Source organism: Archocentrus centrarchus, chromosome 7, assembly GCF_007364275.1.
Source record: "Archocentrus centrarchus isolate MPI-CPG fArcCen1 chromosome 7, fArcCen1, whole genome shotgun sequence".
In the NCBI taxonomy this organism is placed as follows: Eukaryota; Metazoa; Chordata; class Actinopteri; order Cichliformes; family Cichlidae; genus Archocentrus; species Archocentrus centrarchus.
Window position 1 is genome coordinate 2,274,042 of NC_044352.1, and position 21,627 is coordinate 2,295,668.

The window sequence follows — 21,627 nt, forward strand, 5'->3', positions numbered from 1 at the left end:
GGATGGATGGATGAACGGACAGATGGATGAATGGACGGACGGATGGATGGATGGACGGACAGACGGATGGATGGATGGATGGATGGATGGATGGATGGATGGAAGGACTGATGGATGGATGAATGGACAGATAGATGGACGGACGGATGGACAAATGGACAGATGGATGGACAGATGGACGGACGGACCGACGGATGGATGGATGGACGGACGGACGGATGGATGGATAGACAGATGGATGGATGGATGGATGGATGGATGGATGGATGGATGGATGGATGGATGGATGGATGGATGGACGGACGGATGGTTGGACGAATGGACAGATGGATGGACAGATGGACGGACGGACCGACGGATGGATGGATGGATGGATGGATGGATGGATGGATGGATGGATGGACGGACGGATGGATGGATGGATGGACGGAGCCTGATTGAGGCTCTTTTTTCCCTTTTTTTAACCATAAATTGAAATTCTTGAGATTAAGTCTCCTGGGCCAATAAAGGTGGGGGGAACATGTAAACTGCACATAAAGGGTCCTTCTCAGTGTGAAGCAAACTGTGATCTTATCCTAATACTAACCAAATGTAACCAAACAGGATGTAACACTGAAAATTAAAAACTGAGTCAAAGAGAAAGTTGAATCTGAAGTTTGAGACTCGTGTCTTCGGGGTGAAAATATTCCTCCCACCTCCTCATACAGACTCAGCCCATTATTTTTGTTCAGCTATGCAGAACAACCACCATTAAAATGAGGTGATGGTAAGCTACTGCGCCTGCAAGCAGGGGGGAGGCTGGGACCTACTGGTGATATATATGACAGCCATTCAGTAGACGACCAAGACGATTCAAACCTGGAGAAACACATGACTGTGAGGAACCTCGTGGTCCTCATCAGGCTTCAATTTTAATCTAATTAAAGGAAATTTGAAGCTGACTTTCACTAATAACCAGCTGCTTTCTGCTCACACAGATAAATGTGAGACTGCCATCCAACATCCCACCACAATCACCACCTGTATCTCTGCATCATCCCCACATCTGAGCTTCATAATTAACATTAAAGCTTTAACAATCTGTGTGAATTATAATTGCAACAATCAGCAAACATCCAGCTATCATCAGAAACTGGCTGAAACTGCAGTGGACACGGTCCAACATGGTCCTATTATCTCTCCTGTCATGATACTCCCATTACACTCAAATTGTGATTATTATAATCAACCTCTCACAAATCATATAGCTTAGAAAAGTGGACTGAGCAGGGATTCCTGGGATTGTTACTGCAGTTGAGGGAAAAAACATTTTTTTGAAGAACAAAGATCAAAGAATTGAAATACGTGCACATTTGCACGTCCCATCAAAGAACGCAGACAAAACGCACCTTTGTTCATCAGAAAAACACAAAGTTCACACACAAACACCTCAGCTCACGTCCTCACAGAGGGAAAACATCTGCTCTGTTCAACATTCAGCGGCGTCTCTGAAGAGCTCCAACCCGCTGAAAACCTCCTGTGTTTCCGTGAAACACTCTAAATTATGATTCATGATTCAAGCATTTCCTTTTTAGCTTCCAGACATTTCACTGATGCTTTTGCCGGAGCAGCAATAATCCGACACGTTTCCTCCTACGTGAACATCTGTTCCCTGTTCTCCGCCTGATGGATGGAGCCGCTTTTTAACTCAGACTGAGGGAAACAACAAATCTTTAAACGGCATCTGAAATGTAAATGTTTCGTTTGTCAGCTCCACCCAAACCCACACGAGCATTTTATGAACAGATACATTCATGTTTGCTTGTAGACGTGTTTCAGTTGCCGTACAGCTGCAGTGAGAGCTTGGTTTGCATTGGCAGCAGTATGTCAGACTTGCTCCCCGTGAACTCCACCAGGTCTGCAGCATCCATGGACAGAATATCTAGACATAGCCAAGAGGACGTGGGTGTCAGATTCAAAGCTCTCTGGATCTCATCGCTGTTTTTGCAGATGATGCGACCCATTTGGCTTCGTGAAGCCACGAAGGGTTTGCATCCCAAAGTGAAGAGGCTGGGATAAGAATCAGCACCTCCAAGTCTGAGGACGTGTTTCTCAGCGCGAAGAGAGCGGAGAGCCCACTCTGGGTTTGGGATGAGTTGCTGTTTCGAGGAGAGGAGTTCAAGTACCTCAGGGCAGAGTGAGGAAAGAGTGAAGTGGGAGAGTGATTGTCAAGTGATGGAGACGCTGTTCTGGTCTGCTGTGATGATGAAAAATCAGATAATAAAAAAAAAAATGGATGATCGATGGATTTTAAAACTTACACACAAGTTTTAAAAAATTAAAGGAAAGATTGTTTATTCAAATTCTTTATTTTTATTTTACAATCTTGTAACAAAAAGACAGTGAAATGATTAATAAGAAATTCAATGTGCATTGAGATAATCATGAACCATAACCCAATAAAACTATGGCATAATGTGCAGCACGTTTGCAGGTGTCTAATTGTGCTGTTTAGATGAGCCTGTTGGCCTCAACATTATGCACAGATAATTTAGACAACAGTAAGAAAGGTCTGACACTCCCAACTCATCACATATGAGTCTTTGGCCTCAGATTTACTGAGTAATCTTTCAGTGTGCAGGGTTACTGCTGAAGAGGCATTTTTTAAAGCCAAACTATGATTTTTTTTCTAAACCACAGCAAGTAGCTTTTTGTGCCTAAAGTTGACCAAGCAGTGAAGCAGAAGTAAAAAGTGTGTAACAAAGGTCCCGACTCAGTGAACTTACACAAAGTCCAAACCACAAAGCTCTGAAACAGGACGTGAACTGCAGCCCTCTGATGAGCACTGCTGAGACATCACAGCTGAAACAACAGTCACTGTTACTGAGACTACAGCACACACACGGATTGCCAAAGCTATGAAAATGAGAAAGCAGCATGTGTCCACATTGGCAGAATACTAACTATTGCATTGGCATCATGAGCAGGTTAGATAAAATCACAGCGTTTTGCTTAAACCATCGCTCTCGTGCTAATCACCGTCCTGTGTTTAAACCAGACGAGCCACAGTTACTGTCGTCTCTGCTGCTGTACTTTTCTGGGATGGTGCACATCGGCCGTAACTTTAATGCAGTACTGGCTCTACTTTACTGACACCCCTCCAGCCCCCTAATGTGAACTTCGTTATCACTCTGTAAGCTGTGCTTGGGGAAGTTCGGATTCTGGTGTTCAGTTAAATGTGCCATTGTTCAAGTTTCAAATATGTGAGGTAACTTGCATACAAACATTTAATAACATAATAAGTTGAATTTTACAAATGTTTAAACATAAAACAACATCTGTAAATGTGTGCGTCTGTTTCCTCGTCCTGCTCTGCTGCCACATAAATGCTTTCCCTGCCTCCGTTCCCATGCACTCGTACGCTGTGGACTGTGGACACATCTGGTTTTGAGTATGAACACAGTTGGATACTGAAGAAATCACTTTCCTGCAGAAATGTGACCATAACGACTGTAGATAAATGATCAGACTGAAAACTGAGATCCGACTCACATGAGGCAATTTACTGGTCTTCAGATGGAGCATGTATCCTGGCACCCGACTGTTGCTACAGACCGGAGCTTTAATTTAAGGATCAGTTTACTGAAATACCCACAGAACGCTTTTTTAACCCCTAATGGCTGCTAGCTTTACTGAAAGCTGTTGGTTTTAGATGCCATGCTTTAATCCACTGATCCACTCAAGCATGTGTGTGCAAGTTAGCTCAAAGCTAGTGACAGAGAAGGGAGAACATAGATGTAAACAAATAAGTTATAATAAACCATTATAAACATGAGGTATGTGGAGATGACGTGGAAGAGATTCTGAGAGTGCAAAAAGAAATGATGAAAAAAGAAAAGGACAGGATCCAGGAGAGAGGATGATTGAAACAGGTCCTGATAAAATCCAGAAAAAATGTTGTGAAACTCAAACACGTGAGCACCGAACAGACCTAATTTACAGTCTTTGGCAGGAATTTAATGAAGAATGTCCTTCATAACCATAGCAAAATATTACACAGTTTTGAGATGAAATGGGCCTCAAGCTTATTTGAGCTCTGAGTGACAGCGTGCCCGTATCAGTGCAACAATTCTCCCTGCAGGAAGAAAACCTGCAGAAAGAGCACGAAGGAGCAGGACCGTAACAGCCACTGAGATTATCAGCTGGGGAAAATATTCCAAATGTGAAGGGAAGCTTTCTCAGCCCTGAGAACAAAAACTAAAGAGCTGTGTTGTTTTCTTTACAATAAAAGCAAATATTTCAAGCAGATGTCTGAAAAGAGAGCTCCTCTTCCTCCAGCACTGAAGCCAAAGGTCACGGTCCTGGGTCAGTGACCCAGTGCTTTTGAGGTTTTTTTACTTTCTTATTATTTAAATGTTTGATCCCTGGTTTGTGTTATTTTCATTTTGTGTTTTTTAGTGTGTTTAGTTCATTCTTAGTTGCTCTGGTTTAATTCTTCTCCCTCCTTGTGTGTCATATTGCTGTCATAAGTTTATTCATGTCTGTGTGATCCTGAATTAGTTTCAGTGTTATTTTAGTTTTGTTTCCTGTTTCTCATCATCTCTGATTCAGTTCAGCTGTGCGTCATTTCCCCAGCTGTCTCCACTTCCCATGATCACCTTCCTGTGTGTTTTTTTGTCTCAGTCTCTGCTTGTCCAGTATCAGAACACCTGTTTATGTTCCTGAGCTGTTCTCTCTGCCCCGGTGTTCTTTTCCAGGAGTTTATGGTTCTCAGTTTGCTTTTTGGACGTGCGGTAAACAGTCAAATAAACGGCTCATTTTCTGTTCCGTTCAGTCTCTGAGTGTCTGTGACCTCCATATAACACTGACTCTGTACGTTCTGCAGACACATGGCAGTATATTCTAGGGTTTAATATTTTTCCCGAAAATGACATGAATCAAATCCCGGGAAATGACGAGCCATTTCCCGGGAATCCCGGATCCCGGGATTAAACCCTAGTATATTCTGACCAGTAATGGACCCAGTGGACTCAGACCTGTTTGAGTAGCAGCAGGTAGTACTTTCTTTTTTTAAAGGACAGCCAAAAATCTGCGAGGTGCTGAATCTGTGACTCTGCCCGGAGTATGAGCTGCTTTTCCAAGAGACCCGTCTGACCATAGCAGGTCCCCCTGGAAGGTGCGATCCTGGGAGACCCCATGCTTCATAGGTGCCAGCTCACAGAACTTCTGAATTATTAGTCGATCCAACTTCATTAGAGAGCTTTCTCTGCCTACAAGAGTCTCTGCTGGATTCTCTGTTTCTTAAGGGCATGATTTTCAGATACTGTTCATCACCTACTGCAGATTTTTTTTAAGGAAACACTGCATGAAATACTGAGATATGCTAATAATGGGAAAGTGTTAAATGGATTAACAAACATGACAAAAGTAATAAATCCTTTGAAAATAAAGATACAAGAACTTTGTTGAAAATGAGTGGAAAAGCAGCCGATGGCCAAAGAAGAACTTGCTTAATACCTTCTTAAAATTACAAGAAATTTTGGCAAATTGTAAAGAAATGAGAGGTGGCTCAAGTCTTTTGCACAGTACTGTAGGCCAAACTTTAAGGACGACTTCCTGCACCCATGAAACCTGTGCTCCAAGTTTCTCTGTAATCTTGCTGTCAAACACACAGAGAAACAAAGAATCAAAATGATTTCTGTGGCTATTTCGCAGAAACATGAACCAACTGTTTTCATTAGTTTCAGATTGTCTGCATTTTTGTTCTCACAGGTCAAAATGAGCTCCAGAGGAAAAGGTTCAGACTCAGACTGCATGAACACACAGAAACATGAATTTTGCTCCCAAAGGTTTATGAAAAACTGCAAAGCAGCAAGAATATCACAGTTTTTCTTCGTTTCTGTTGTATCCGTCAAACACCGATATTACTGAGACGTGGCTCCAAACATTCAGCCTGTCATTTGTGCTCATACAAACACACATTTCATTTCTTTGAAAGCACAAACAAAGCATGAACACAAATCATTCAGATTGTGTATTATTAGCTTTGCAGGTGACGGGCACTGCCACATATTACAGAACATATCAGTTCCATAGCTTATTCTCAGTCATATGCCCATTATGTAAATCTGCGCTGCTTGCTATGAAACTGCCTTCACATAAACATGCATTACTGCAGTAATGGAATTTAATATTCATGACTTCAAAATCATTTCTTTTATTAACTTTGCATTCCTGCAGTCACACAAAGGTCATCACGTTTCAGTGTGATTTCATGAGCAGTTAAAGCACCTCTTTAACTCCACTTAAGATGATGATGATGATGATGATGATGATGCTGTTCTTTCTTTAGTTACAGAAGAATAAAATGAAGAGGTTCCAGAAAATGTTTCAAACTTCTATCCTGATAAAATCAAAACTGCTGTTCTGTTAAAACAAGGTTTTTCTTTCAGTTCCGAACTGGAGTAGATTATGGAGACTGGAATTGTCTTTTCATTCCCATCCATCCATCCATCCATCCATCCATTCTCTTCCGCTTATCTGGGGCCGGGTCGTGGGGGCAGGAGCCTAAGCAAAGAAGCCCAGGCTTCCCTCTCCCCAGCCACCTCCACCAGCTCATCCAGAGGGACCCCAAGGCGTTCCCAGGCCAGCCGAGAGATATAATCTCTCCAACATGTCCTGGGTCTACCACAGGGCCTCCTCCCGGTGGGACAGGCCCAGAACACCTCACCCAAGAGGCGGCCAGGAGGCATCCTAATCAGATGCCCGAGCCACCTCAACTGGCTCCTTTCGATGTGGAGGAGCAGCGGCTCCACTCTGAGCCTCTCCCGGATGGCCGCACTCCTCACCTTATCTCTAAGGGAGAGACCAGCCACCCTTTGAAGGAAACTCATTTCTGCCGCTTGTATTCACAATCTTATTCTTTTGGTCACTACCCAAAGCTCGTGACCATAGATGAGGGTAGGAACGTAGATCGACCGGTAAATCGAGAGCTTCCCTTTTACACTAAGCTCCCTCTTCACCACGACAGACCGGTGCAGCGTCCGCATCACTGCAGAAGCAGCCCCGATCCGTCTGTCGATCTCCCGTTCCCTTCTCCCATCACTCGTGAACAAGACCCCGAGATACTTAAACTCCTCCACCTGGGGCAAGAACTCGTTCCTGAACCGGAGAGGGCACTCCACCCTTTTGCGGCTGAGGACCATGGCCTCAGACTTAGAGGTGCTGATTCTCATGCCGGCCGCTTCACACTCGGCTGCGAACCGTTCCACTGCGAGCTGGAGGCCCCCCTCCTGATGAAGCCAACAGAACCGCATGATCCGCAAAAAGCAGAGATGAGACTCTGAGGCCACCGAGGAAGAAGCCTTCCGCCACCTGGCTACGCCTAGAAATTCTGTCCATAAAAATTATGAACAGAATCGGTGACAAAGGGCAGCCCTGACGGAGTCCAACACCCACAGGAAACCAATCCGACTTATTACCGGCTATACGGACCAAGCTCTCACTGCGGTTGTACAAAGACTGAATGGCCCGCAACAACGGGCCAGACACCCCATACTCCCGCAGGACCTCCCAAAAGATACCCCGAAGGACACGGTCGAATGCCTTCTCCAAGTCCACAAAGCACATGTAGACTGGTTGGGCAAACTCCCACGCACACTCGAATATCCTTGAGAGGATAAAGAGCTGGTCCAGCGTTCCGCGACCAGGACGAAAACCGCATTGTTTCTCCTGAATCTGAGGTTCGGCTAACGGACGGACCCTCCTTTCCAGCACCCTGGCATAGACCTTACCGGGGAGGCTGAGGAGTGTGATCCCCCGAAACTTGGACCACACCCTCCGCTCACCCTTCTTAAAGATGGGGACCACCACCCCGGTCTGCATTTTCATTCCCAAGAGCAATAAAACATAAAGTGGGAGAGGTTTCCACAGTCTGTAAAATTCTACTAGCTAAAGCTTAAATTTTGCAACCAGAAGTGACAATATTTGGAGAAGATATTGGACAGCTGTGTTTTCAGCTAATGCTAACAGCCTTGGTCAGAAAGCTGCATCACACTGACATCAGTAACAGGAGCTGCGCTACAAACTTTAAGCATTATTATCCAAATAGGTGAACTGTGAAGTTTTTTTTTTTTTTTTAATCTCATTACAGTTGCTAGGAAGGAAAAACTACCCAAACAGAATACCAGTTTTTATATCAGGCTGCAAACTTTTATTTCTGGTATTAAGTCAGACATTGAGACCTGAGTCTGAGAGGACTGACTCACATTTGGAATCAGCCTCATGTGGCCGTTAGAGGTACTGCAGTCTTTTGTACTCCAGCATTCGCTTCTTAACCCACAGAAATGTGGTTTTGATCAATTTAATTTAAAACGTTTACGTGTTTTTTGGAAAACACGTCGATGCTGCTATTTTATACAGTAATATAAAGTTCTGCCTTTGGCTCTGAGATGTTGTTTTCAGATATGCAAACTTTTTTCCATCCTAACACCTTCGATTCAGAGCGCTCTGTGCTGTTTATGATTTTAATGTCTGCATGAAGACGGCGGGGTTATGCATTCTTTGTTGCTCTGAGTTGAACAGCACAACATAATCTGAATACTAACACAGATTACCTCCATCTTGCGTGTTTAAGATTCATAACTACACAGTAAACACAATGCTGATGCAAGCATCATTCCCCCCCTGGGGTTCTCTGATGATCTGAGCCGTGGTTGCAGATAATGGAGTCTGACAGCAACGTCCCTTAAACGCTCATTCTCATTCAGACGTTGAGCTGATGATCATGCTTGGGGACACATTTCACACCCTATATACTGTAAATACATTCCTGAGGTATCTGCAGGAGATTTCCTTCCATCTCATTTACAGAGATTTGGAACATTTCTCTTGCCTTTTGTACCTCATAACCTAAAAGTCTCGAGGAAACTCAAGTCATTGTGAACGTGCTCTGATTTTAGCAAGAAGCATTTCACACAGGTTAATCCATCCCTCAGTGTCCTGCTGTTTAAACACATGGATGGATGTTGTCCATCTTTGGGATTTTCTTTCTTTGCATCATGATTTTTTTTTTTTTAATTTCTGTTTTTTATAATAAAAATAACGGAGATGAGGAACATCAAAGATATTCAATAATATTTTGAAGATTTTTTTTCTCTGTCTGAATCCTGATGGATTCTGGGCTGATTGTCCAAAAGGCACCAAAGCACAGCCGGCTCCACGGTGGAGGATCTGCTGTTGATTCAGATGTTTTACATCTCTGTGGTTGGTTTTGTCCTTTTGTGGTCATTGCTGTGGACATTTTGGGCTGTTTTGGGAGAGCTTTATCTTTGCAGTTTTTAAAATTTAGCTGTGCAACCTTCACTCGAAGACAGTGAGACGAGTAATACTTTAAATTCTAAATAAATATTTGTAATAAAATGCGGTGTTTCTGTAATTGCATTTTTCATTTAATGAATGTTGTTAAAAAAAAGAAAAATGCAGACCATAATTTCCCAGAGCTCAAATTCTCTTCTTCCAATTATTTCTGACAAACAACAAGAATCCTTTTTGGTTAATTGGTTGATCATTTAATCAAGCACAGATTTGATTCACTCCTCTAAAATGCCTTCGTTATTTTCTCGTCCAGCTGCTGCTCCTCAGTCTCTTCTACTCTGACTTGAGTACTTTCCAAAGAGTACTTCCTGTTGGTGCAGCGGTTCTGCAGCAGGGGATTCGTAGCAACACGTTACCACCTGGCGCTCAGCTCAGATCCACAGCTGAATACAAACAAGCCGATTCAGCCCCCGGAGTGTTGCTGCTTTCAGCTGCTGAAGGCCTAATGAGGCCACAGCTCATTAAGACTAATGCAGTTATGACGACTCTCAGAGAATAAATAATCACACGTAAGTTATGTCAAAACATAAAGAAGTGGATTTTTCTTTTATTCTTAAATGTACTGACATCAGCATATTGTTCCGTTAGGTCTAACACTGCAACACAAAAGTGTGTTAAACACAGCTGCTAATCACTGGCTGATTTCTGTACAGAAGCTGCCAAACCTGGCAACCTCACTGACAGTCACTGTAACTGTAGAAGGCGTCAGCTGGTTACTGTGTTACAGTATTATCTGTCATGTTTGATTCAAGTATTTAAAAAAAAATCTAACAGATATTTGATAAATAGGCATCTACAAATGAGGTGTGACCCCTCATATGTGTCCTTCGTGACATGTTGTCATAATTCATGTCGATTTTCCTGCATGCACCATGATTTGGATCTGAGCACTTAACAAAGGGAACCAATCTGCTGCAGACTGTTCATACTTCCAGAGAGAGACGTCTCCCAAAGTCAGTGCTCATACTACACTCTGTTTTTAGGCCCCTCTCCAGACTGAAGAGATGATGTCACTCTGGTTCTTACAGTTGAAGCCAGCACAGTTGCTTCTATAATTCACTCTCAGCTGTTTTCTTCTCCTCTTCATGGATTTGACTGTTAATGCTCCGTTCTGTTAAACAAATGTTTTACTTTAATGGCACACGAGTCTGTGCATCTTTCATCTCTCCTCCTTCAGTATCTGTGTGTTATAAAAGCAGGTCTGTGTGTGTGAGTGTGTATGTGCGCGTTCATTACACCAGATCTGCCAACTCCAGTGTGAGAAAGCATAAATACAGCTTTCCTAATGACCCTGGTTACCATGGCAACAGCATCCCATTGAGACGAATCTGACAGTGGAGTGAGTGGAGGGGGCGACGGAGATGGAGAGGCGGTGGGGTTGGGGGTTAGTGGGGAAAGAAGGGGGGAGTGGGAAGGAGGTGGTGGTGCTTAAATTTAGGAGACAAATGAGAAGAAGGTGAGGGGTGCAGGAAGAACAGGTGAGATGCATCCATCACACTTCATGCAGAGGTTTTCCTCTGATCGTCACCTTGTTAAAATTATGGCCTAAGTCATTTTTTAAAAGTTTTATTTTTGCCTAAATCATGTAAATTTCTATTTTTCATTGAATTTTTTTTTTGTCTATTCTGAAAACCTTAAAAAAAAAAGACTTAGGCCATTATTTTAACAAGGTGACGTTACGCTGCTTCAAAATGAACCAGATCCTGATTTTTTGAGTTTGTCAGAATCAGATGCTTTAAGCAGTTTTGAATGAGTGAGCATGAAAAATATGAGCTTCTGTCAGCTCCTGACTCAGAGAACGAGGCTGCTGCTGTTTCCTGGAATGAGTGCTTACCAATGAAGACCCACACACAGAACTGTAGAGAACGCACCGGCTGCTGCTGCTGTATCAGATGAAGGAAGCAGCACCTCTTAATGCCTTCATCAGGACAGCCATGACTCCTTTCTGCTGTTTGATTTTTAAGAAATTCCAGCTTTATAGCAGTGATGTGGGATTATTAAATCAAAATAAAACAAAGACTTCCTTTGTTTTAGATACTAACAGTAAATAAAATTTAAGACATGCATCCAAATTAATTTGCAGGTCCATTATATTTGTTTTAACTGTGTGAACAAATGCAGCTCCCAGGGTCAGTGCATATTCACACCGTGTGTATCAAACAGTGTATTTCATGGTTCTCAGTCTTTGACCTGGTGTTTTGTTTTTTTTGAATTTGTATTGTTAATGTTTTGGCATCTGAGTTGTTGTTGTTGTTGTTGTGGTTGTTGTTTGGTTGTGGTTCGGTTTTCAGTTTGTGTTTATTTATATTCTCAGCCTTGTTTAGTTTGGCTTATCCAGCCTCTTGGTCAGAGTCAGCACTACTGCAGACTCTGAAAATGCAAACACATAATTTTCCCCACTTTTCTCGTGCTTTTGCTGATATATGTGAAACATATTCAGAAAAGCTGAAAAACATGTTGAGCTGTGAAATAACTGATTTACACTGACTGACTTTTATGATTTGTTTTGTATTCTGACTCGGCTGCACGCTTTGCCTGCCTAAATGCTTGAATAAATATTCAATTTGAAGTTGAAGAATAAATTCTGGCCACTGACCTTTTAGATTCATTAACAGTAAAGGCTGAATTTTGTGTGTTGTTCTAACGGGGCTGTCACTGAAATAAAACCTAGCAATTCAACAACTGATCGTGAAGGGGAGCGCTGCCTTTAATGGGTGTACCAGGTAATTGTATCTGACTACTGGGGCTACTCGGTTAGAGAGGAAGCAGGCTGTAGGCACTTATGTGATTAAATCTAGGTGTGCCTCCCTGCCACCGGTTTAAACCAGTTTCTGGGGGCTCCTGTTGGGGTCAAACTCCTCAGTAACAGAGACTTGGACCCTTTAAATGGAGAGCCGGTTCATACCTGCACGACAGGAGTAGCTGGATCCAACACAAAATATGACAATGAAAAATGAAAACATGTCAAAGCTAAATAAAAGTGCTGAAAAGATAGCATGACTAGCTAACAGGAAGGGAGAAGAAGGAGGGGTTGTTAGGATTCAGGGAGGCAATATTAATAAGGGTCAAACTTTGGCTCGGGGAGTGAACTTGGGGATATTCAAGAAAGGGTGAAGAAGAAAAAGATGACTGGAGATCAACGAGAAAACAAAATTAGTGTACAGAGAGGCAGAGGAAGAACTGAGTCAAACATGCTTTTAAAGGGAGGCAAAGAAAACAAAGTAACACATGTAAAGAGATGTGAAACTGGGAGAGAACAAAAGAAGACTGTGTGTGTTTTCATCCAACCGTGAGTGTGTGACGACTCACTGTGTGGTTTCCTGACAGCCCTGGGCAGCAAGGAAAGCAAATGAAATCAAATAGAAGTCAGAATCACACCTGCCAGCTTCAGCGCACACACATGTACAGCTCCACTGAGCCCTGAGGCTAACACACACACACACACACCTCCACACCTCCTTTGATTTGCTCGGTTTGAATCTGGACATTTGATTTTCATTCAGACTTTGAGGTTTTTTTGCTTTCTGGCAGTCGTTTAGCTTCAGACGCACAGATGGAGCCTGAAGCCACAAGAGGGGCGTTCAAATGCTCTGAGGCAGCGTGGAACAAACCAGAGGCTGCTGCTGGCTGCCAGCACTAACTGACAGATTAAACAAACATGCATTCACATTAAGTGTATAAATGGAGTCTTTCCACAAAAGAGAAAAATATCAAAGAATAAATATAAACCTGAAGCCTTTAAAATGAACCAGGGCGGTGAGGTGCAGCTCAAAATGCTGAATTAATCTACCTGTGAACCTGTGTAACAGGGCTATTTGTATGAAATGGGTACTGATCTACTGAAACTTCCTGTTTTCAACGGGGACTTAAATGTAGGTAAAGTTGAAGAATAAACTGTGGGAACAAAGGATGTACAGTTGGTGCAGGAAATGATTTAAAGAACCATTTTAATTAAAGGTTTTAAACTCAGAGGATTGCCTCTGAGACCCTCTGACCTTGAGGTTGCTTGTTAGTGTTGAAACAGTGAAGGAAAGCTGTGTTTGTTCAGCTCACTGACAGACAATTAAAACTTAGTCTCTAAATTCAAATTAACCCCAAGGTCATACGTGCAATGCTCAAAGACATTGTGAAAAACCCAGGAGCTTGATCTCAGACTCTGCAGGTCTCAGTTAGCATGTTAAAGTTCATGACATTACAATTAGAAACAGACTGAACAAGTGTGGTTCATTTGGAGGGGCCGCAGGACGAAGCCTCTTTTCTCTAAAAAAGAAGATGGCAGCACAGCTGAGGTCTGCAAAGCTGCATCTGAACGAACCACAAAACCTCTGGAACAATGGCTCTAATTTACTAATATGTACATGAAGACTTGCTTACACTGCACAGAAAACAAGTGCATGCACCAAATTATCATCAGATTTATGAGTGTGAATGGTTTTGTCTCTCTGTGTGAGCCCTCTGACAGATGTGTCCAGCGTGTACCCTGCCTCTCACCCCATGACACCCGGCTCCGGCCTATAAAAAAAAAAAAAAAAAAAAAGCCATGTACAGTGTTACATGGCTGTGCTGAGGCCTGTCCTTCCATGATGGGTCCTGTTTTTTGTTCCTCTTCAATTCAATTTTATTTATGTAGCACCAAATCACAGCAACAGTCACCTCAAAGCACTTTATACTGTAAAGACCCAACAATAATCCAGAGAAAATGGTCCTCTATGTGTAAACACTTGATGACAGCGGGAAGGGAAAAGTCTATTTTTTTCATGTCTGCAGTTTTTGTCTGAATGCACTGTTGTACCAAACATATTTGCTTTCACAAGAAGAGCTCTATAAGTTTTCTATACACTACTCTTGTTAATGTTTCTTTTTATTTTATTTATTTATTCTTTCTTTATTTATTCATTTCTATTACTGTCCACACAATCTGACTGCCAGGTCTGACAGGCAGGAAGAAAAGAGGAAGAAGAAGGAAAAAAGGTAGAGGGGGAAAAAACAGAAGCAATAAGGGGACAGAGCGCAGGTGCACACATACACACATTCACATATACATACACATATGTACACATATGCATACATATTCATCTATATATCTATAGAGATCTCTCTCTCTCTCTCTCTGTCTCTCTCTCTCTCTCTCTCTCTCTCTCTCTCTCTCTCTCTATATATATATATATATATATATATATATATATATATATATATATATATATATATATATATATATATATCCCTTCTGTGGCAGGTTTGTCAGAGAAAATCATTAGAATTTCCTCCAAGCATGACATCCCAGAATACTTCAAACCAAGTCACACCCTGAGGCAGAAACTGGTTCATCCCAAGGACAAAGCCCCCAAACACAAGATCAGCAACATAGTGTCTGTTGTTTAGTTCAGTGAAGAGTGCTCTGACCTCTATAATAAAAGGGCCACCTCAACAGGACAAGACTCAGGCGTACTTCTGCACTTAAAGGTTAAAGGTCACACTTTCAAGGATACCAATGTTCACATTTTGGACCGGGAAGAGGAGTAAAAGGACTAAAAGAAGCATCTATGTCCACTGTGGACAACCATCACTGATCATTAGCTTATGACACCAACTTTCCCCCACCTACAGTGCTGTCCTGAGCTCCCTCCCCAGGCACCTCAACCCCCATTCACGCCTTTGTTCAGGTGACCTCAATAGGTCACTTGATACAATGAAGTGAAGTCCCACAGTGGTTTCACCTGAAACCACTGATTGTAATGACCCACGCCTCCTTTCACACCTTGGTGCATGTGATTATCCACATGAACAATAGAGGGTCATAACCACCTCCAGGGGACCACACCCACTGGGGTTTAAATACCTGGGTCTCTCACCTTTGGTCTGAGAACTGAAGAAGCCTTTTGGATGAGAGGTGAAACGTCTTCAAGAAACAAAATCCAGTTTCCCTTTTTCAAACTGCAGAGACTAGTTATTATTAATCTCTGACTCTCTTCCACAGCATGTCCTTTTTCCTGTCTCCCTGACTGCCCCCCCCCCCTCCTGTAAAAAGGGAGTTTTTCCTTCTCACTGTCGCCAAGTGCTTGCTAATTGGGGGTCATTTTGACTGTCATTTTTGCTTTTTGTAATTATTGTAGGGTCTTTACCTTACAATGTAAAACACCTTGTTTGTTGTGATTTGGCGCAATATAAATAAAATTAAATTGAATATTTGTTAACTGATGTGGTCAAATGAGGTGGCTGACGAGTGTTTCTCAGTTCAGATCATCATCAACATTTTTCCATTGATTTTGTTGCAGGTATAAAATTAGCCTCATGCTCAAAGTCAGTGAACGTGTGTGTGTGTGTGTGTGTGTGTGTGTGTGTGTGTGTGTGTGTGTGTGTGTGTGTGTGTGTGTGTGTGTGTGTGTGTGTGTGTGTGTGTGTGTGTGTGATTATCAACTCTTCTATTACAGACCTCATTAATTACACACACATTCTGATAGTGACACCCTCTCATACATAGCCAAGGTGACAGGGGGCATTTGGTGTGTGTGTGTGTGTTGAGACAGTTTGGTGTAATGAAGCGATAACTGTTCAACTGTTGCTCGGGGAGACGGTGCCTTTTTGTTAATTTTGTGCTGATAAAATTTTCTCTCGTTTAATAAAGGTAAAATTTTGGGTCCTTCCAGATTCATAACCATGAGGGTGACATGAATTCTCTTTTCTTTATTAAAATATGTGAATAAATGCAACTGTACCTCATTTGTTTAGCATATGTTTTGTATGGGTTAAATATGGATGATGGAAAAAATAGATCACAATCAGTTCATCAGGACTGGATCATGAACAAAAACACTGCATTATTCAGATGGATTTTTAGCTCACTCCTTAGCTGAAGGGGGAGGTGCTTAACACAGGCGTGTGTGTGTGTGTGTGTGTGTGTGTGTGTGTGTGTGTGTGTGTGTGTGTGTGTGTGTGTGTGTGTGTGTGTGTGTTGGGGGTTGCAGAAGCCTTGTAACTCCCCAGGAGCTCAGATCAATCAGGACAACATAGTTCCATAATGAAAGTGAATCCCAGGTGTGTGTCTGTGTGTTTCTCCTAAGGTGACCTAGTGGAGGTAGTAATGATGTCTAACAATCATGGAGACAACATGAAAACCCAGCCCTCAGAGGTGTGTGTGTGTGTGTGAGAGAGAGAGAGGGAGAGAGAGACCCTCACACATGTTCTACAGCAACAGTAAATCAGGGCTTACTGTGTCTGTGTGAGCGTTACTACCACAATGGGAGGTTTAATGCAACAACAGAAGCACAGCAGCTTCATAACTGGTCTCAGACTCACAATTTCAAAATATTTGCCTTTGTTAGAAGTGTATGGATTCCCCGATAATCAGGGTTGTGTGTGCAAAAAGGGGTGAAAACGTTTGTCTGCTGACAGTGCGACATCTGTGCATCACTTTTCAGGGTGAATCTAGTTCCTAAATAAAAAGGTTTGTGGTGATAATAACAAAAACAGTACTGCCAAAACTTCCATTTGCAGCTGGAAATTCATTAAATCTGGATTTGCCAAGATATCGGCCACATAACAGCTGGCCTGATAGCTCCTACTCCTCAACAGACACAGCTGAATGTCCACAAAGAACATGTAGGCTGGTTTGGAGTGCTGGTCTAGTATGAAGAAACAAAACACCTCCTGAGTGCCAGAAGGACTGAAGGGAGTAAAATGAGTTCACATGAGTGAGAGGGAGCGAGAGTTCAAAGGTGTATTCATGTGTGATGCTGTGAGTCTGACGCAGGTAAATCTACATGAGCGCGAGTCCGAGTGGAAAGCTCCACTCCCACAGAGTCCCAGCCTTTTGTGAAGCAGACACAGCACGAGAAGAGAGAGGAATGTGTGAAATGTTGGCAGGACAGGACTTTAAATGAAAATGACTTTAGAGAAGAAACTTTGCAGCATTGCTTCTGCAGAACCATCTAGAAATATGATTTAGTTTTATTCAGATTGGGAATATTTTTCCTAATGTGTCTGCATCTCCACATCATGCAGTAAACTAACCTTTGTGAAACATTTACTGCAGATTTGAAGTCTATGTTTTTTCTTTTTTATTTGGTTTTTACGGGATGCTCAGGGCCCATAAACTGAATTAAATATATCTAGACTGTATATGCATTATCTGTTCATGTGGAGCTCACTGTTTAAATAAGATCAGATTTCAAAGTTTTTAAAAGACAATAAAATAAATTTCTAGTTTCTGTGATTTAGTAATTTATGATTGAGTACAACAGCATTGGCTGGTATCTATTGCAGCATGGTATCTGGGTGGGTGAGGTATGCACTGTGCTGAGTGCATTTCTGGTTTCCTTCTAGTTTACGGTTAGGTGAAGTTTCTGTTAGTTTTTCTTCCTACTTTGGGATCGTGTCACCCACCCTGCTCCTGATTGTTCTCACCTGTTCTCTGCTCTCAGTTGTGTCTCACCTTGTAATTATTTTCCTGTGTAATAATGGTCGCCGTCTTCCTGTATGTGTCATTCACTCTCATGAGAAGAGCAGCTTCCCCAGCTCAGATTATTTTTCTTTACGCATGTGTGTGTGTGTGTGTGTGTGTGTGTGTGTGTGTGTGTGTGTGTGTGTGTGTGTGTGTGTGTGTGGGTGTGTGTGTGTGTGTGTGAGCCTGCTCCTCCATGAACATGTTTAACACAGATACACATTCCTGTGATCCTTCCTGAACTGATCATTTTGAGTCTAACCGCTCACACATTCATGTACCTTTCATTTTATCTCCTTAACTTCCTTCATTCATCCTGATCTGACTGAACTCTGCTCTTTTCATGAATCCTGTGTAACATTTTCACTCACACACACACTTTAACCCTGTGTGTTCAAAAGTGGCTCATCTGATAAGGAGCTAGAACCCAGTTATTATTTAAAACTTGTTTAATTTATTGCTGAAAGCAGGTTAAGTAAAAGAAACAGCTCTTTGTATAGCGCACTGCATTTCAGTAGAGCCACAGTGAGGAGAGTAATTATTTGATGCTGAATTTCTATATTTGCTCTTACAAAGAAACAGTGTCTGATTTTTATGGTGGTTTAATTTAAATCTGGAGAGACCAAATATCTGCCTGACTGAAATGAGATCTGATGGAGACAGAGCAGTAGGCTATCAGTAGATATAAGAACAAAACTATGACTTGTTTCAGCACCACAGACAGCTCCTGATGTTCTACAGTAACAGAATAAGTTCAGCACTATGAACAGCTCCATATGTTTAGTTCAGTAACAAGTTTGTTTCATACAAGGTCAGCACCACGGATAGCTTCTCATCTGTAGCCAGTTCAGCACCAGTGACAGCTCCTCAAGCCCCAGCCTCCAGCTCTATGGGATTCAGGCACATAAAAAAACTCTATGCTAAAACCTGCACCATAACCTAGAAATGTACCTATACATCACGGTTGAAGTAGCCCTCACAGTACAAATGTTTAATATGCCAGCAACAGCATCAGCCACTTGTAGGCTACCTTGTAGGCTCTGAACAGACTGACCACAGGTATAAATTAAGCAAGTTTGGTCAAAGCGGTCAGCATCGCAAACAGCATTCATGTTACATGCCACCATAAGAATAGTGCATTCAGCACCATGGACAGCTCCTCCCCATCACATCCTGCTCTCAGAGTTCAGCACCACGAACCTCTCTGTTACACTCTACATGCTCGGTAAGATGCTTCTCAGTCGAAGCAATTTAGCACTCTATAGTAGGTATGTGTGTTTATACAATTCATGGATGCAGCTTATTAGTCAGGTTAGATATTGTTAGAAAATAACCTAAATATGTCCACTTTTGGCTTAAAAAATAATAAAGATAGTAGCCAAAATGTTTATGTTGAAGCTTCAAAAATAAGAGTCCAAGGGAATGGGTGACAGGAAGCACAGTGGTGTGGTGGTTAGCACTACTGCCTCACAGCTAGAAGGACATCACCTTGGCCCGAGCCTTTCTGTGTGGAGTTTGCATGTTCTCCCCGTGTTTGTGTGGGTTTCCTCCCACAGTCCAAAGACATGCACTTACTGGGGTTAGGTTAATTGGTGATTCTAAATTGCCCATAGGTGTGAATGTGAGTGTGAATGGTTGTCTGTCTCTCTATGTTAGCCCTGTGACATGCTGGCGACCTGTACAGGGTGTACCCTGCCTCTCGCCCTGTGTCAGCTGGGATAGGCTCCAGCCTCCCTGCAACCCTGAACAGGATAAGTGGAAGAGAATGGATGGATCACGAATGGGTGACATCACAGTAGCTATATCCAATAATTGTGAGCAAACAAGAATTGAGCTGCCTTCTGAGGTAACTCTGGGTTCGTGTACAGTATTTTCTGGTTGTTTCATTCTTGATAAATAATCCTCATGGCATGATCTGTGACCTGCAAATAAAATTTAGATTTATTTCAGAGAAATGTTTGAAAAGCAAATCCCAAGACAGAATTTCACAGCTTTATGTTTCCATAATGAGCTGAAACTTGAGCCTTCTGTGACTTTCAGCCTCCACTGGACAAAATATCCTGAGCAGAATTTCACTGTGACCTTTGCAGAGACCAGACCAAGCTGCAGTGATGAATGGTACCACACTTTCTATCAGCACACACAAACACACAGTTTTTATTCAACCTGCATTTCTCTCCTCAAAACAAAAGCTGATGAATTCACGGTCTCCACCTCGCCTCTCTCATATGAACAGCCATGAATCCTGAATCCACCTGCATTTATTTTTATCTCCTGCTTTAATCTTTGGACCTTTGTATCTTTGTACTGTTCAAAGGCAAATATTAAACTTTCTGCTCTGCTGCAGTTCTTTAATAACAGCTGTATCTCTGCACATTTCAACTTCAAAATATTTACTATGAACTTTACTGATCCCTGTGTAGAAATTAAATAAAGGTGATAGTTAGAATGAGCCCCATCATTCAGGTGATTTTAGTATAATCATTATCCATCATTCTGAGATGAGCCAGTCTCATGCTGAGTGTTTCAAGCATATTTTGAACTTTTGAATTTCATTGGTAAAATAATATCTCTGCTTTGTCATTTTTCTTGTTACTAAATATGGACCTGTTCTGTTCACTTCCAGCTCTTTCTTTTTTTAATTTAGTCTCTACTAGAGTAACATTGCATGATTCGTAGCTCATCATGATCATTCTTTCTCTTATAGTTGCCTTTAATGCAGCTCCCTCAGTTCATCCTCTGTCTGAAACAAGCTGTTTTAACTCCTCCTCCTTTAAGACAACTTCTTCCTGATTGACTGCCCTTCAAAAATGCTTACATCATTACAAATCCAAGAACAGGGAGAAAGGAAAAACTGAGCATTTGGAGCAACCTGAAGCTGAGCTTTATTTTCATAAAGCCACCAGGACTCAGATTTCTTACCTGGAACATGATCCTGTACTGCTCCTCTGGGCGTTTGACCACACACATGTTGCAGCCCATGATGGCGTCTCAGTCTGTCTGGCTGCTTGATGTGAGTCTCTGTTGTCTCTGTTGCTGCAGGTCCCTCAGGAAACAGCTGCCAGTCTGTACCAGTAATCCAGCTGGTTTGTCTGACCTTTCACCTCTGAATCTGATGTCCTCAGGCCAGTGCTTTCTGTCTGCTGTCTTGCTTGTTTAGCCTTTTGTAATCACTGTGACCTTTAACCTAAAATGAGCTTCCAAAATTTGATAAACTCAGATCACCAGGTTCGAGCCAAAAGGAAGTGATGATGAAATCTTTATTCCCTGCTGATAAAAATCCTTTATTTAATAAATTGGATGCTTATTCTCTGTAGGTTTTAGCTGTGAGTCTTTACAGAAAACAAGCAGTTTATCAAACAGTGTTCAGGTGCTGCTGTCATCTGTGTAGCAGATCTGTGCTTGTTCTTCAAACCCAGTCAGATTTTAGGCAAACATGTTCCAAAGTTGGGTACTCATAGTTTTAAAACAGTAAAGAGTTTTCCACTTCATATAAGATTCTCCAGATGTGCTTCATTAAGTGTCTCCGAGCACGTGCAGCTTCTTTCATCAGCTTAAAAGTCACAACTTCTCAGACAAAGACAAGAAAGGGAAAAACAGCTGAGAGTCGAGCTGAGTTTACTTCCTGTCCTCTGTTCTGCTCCAAAGACAAAAGTAAAACCCACTTCTGTTTCTCACTGTTTCACACTTGCAAGCAAAAATAATGATGAAACAAAAGCAGCACAGCGTCCTTCAGCTCCATTTTTTTTTTTTTTGTCATAAAAAAGCTGCGTTCTGTTGCTCACACAGCTTCTCGCAGTAAACGGCTTTTATCTGGCGTCCTGCGGCCGGCG

The 21,627-nt window shown here is 42.1% G+C and overlaps 1 protein-coding gene across 1 annotated transcript in view; it reads right to left on the reverse strand.

Moving 5' to 3' along the window:
• The window catches only part of LOC115783112 (PDZ domain-containing protein 4-like), a 49,332-nt gene extending 28,223 nt beyond the window's left edge, over positions 1-21,109 (reverse strand). Inside the window, exon 1 of the mRNA XM_030733766.1 lies at positions 20,717-21,109. Within this exon, the coding sequence (XP_030589626.1) occupies positions 20,717-20,776 (60 nt within the window). The 5' untranslated portion in view covers positions 20,777-21,109. The remainder of the gene's footprint in view (positions 1-20,716) is intronic.
• Between the last annotated feature and the right edge of the window lie 518 nt (positions 21,110-21,627).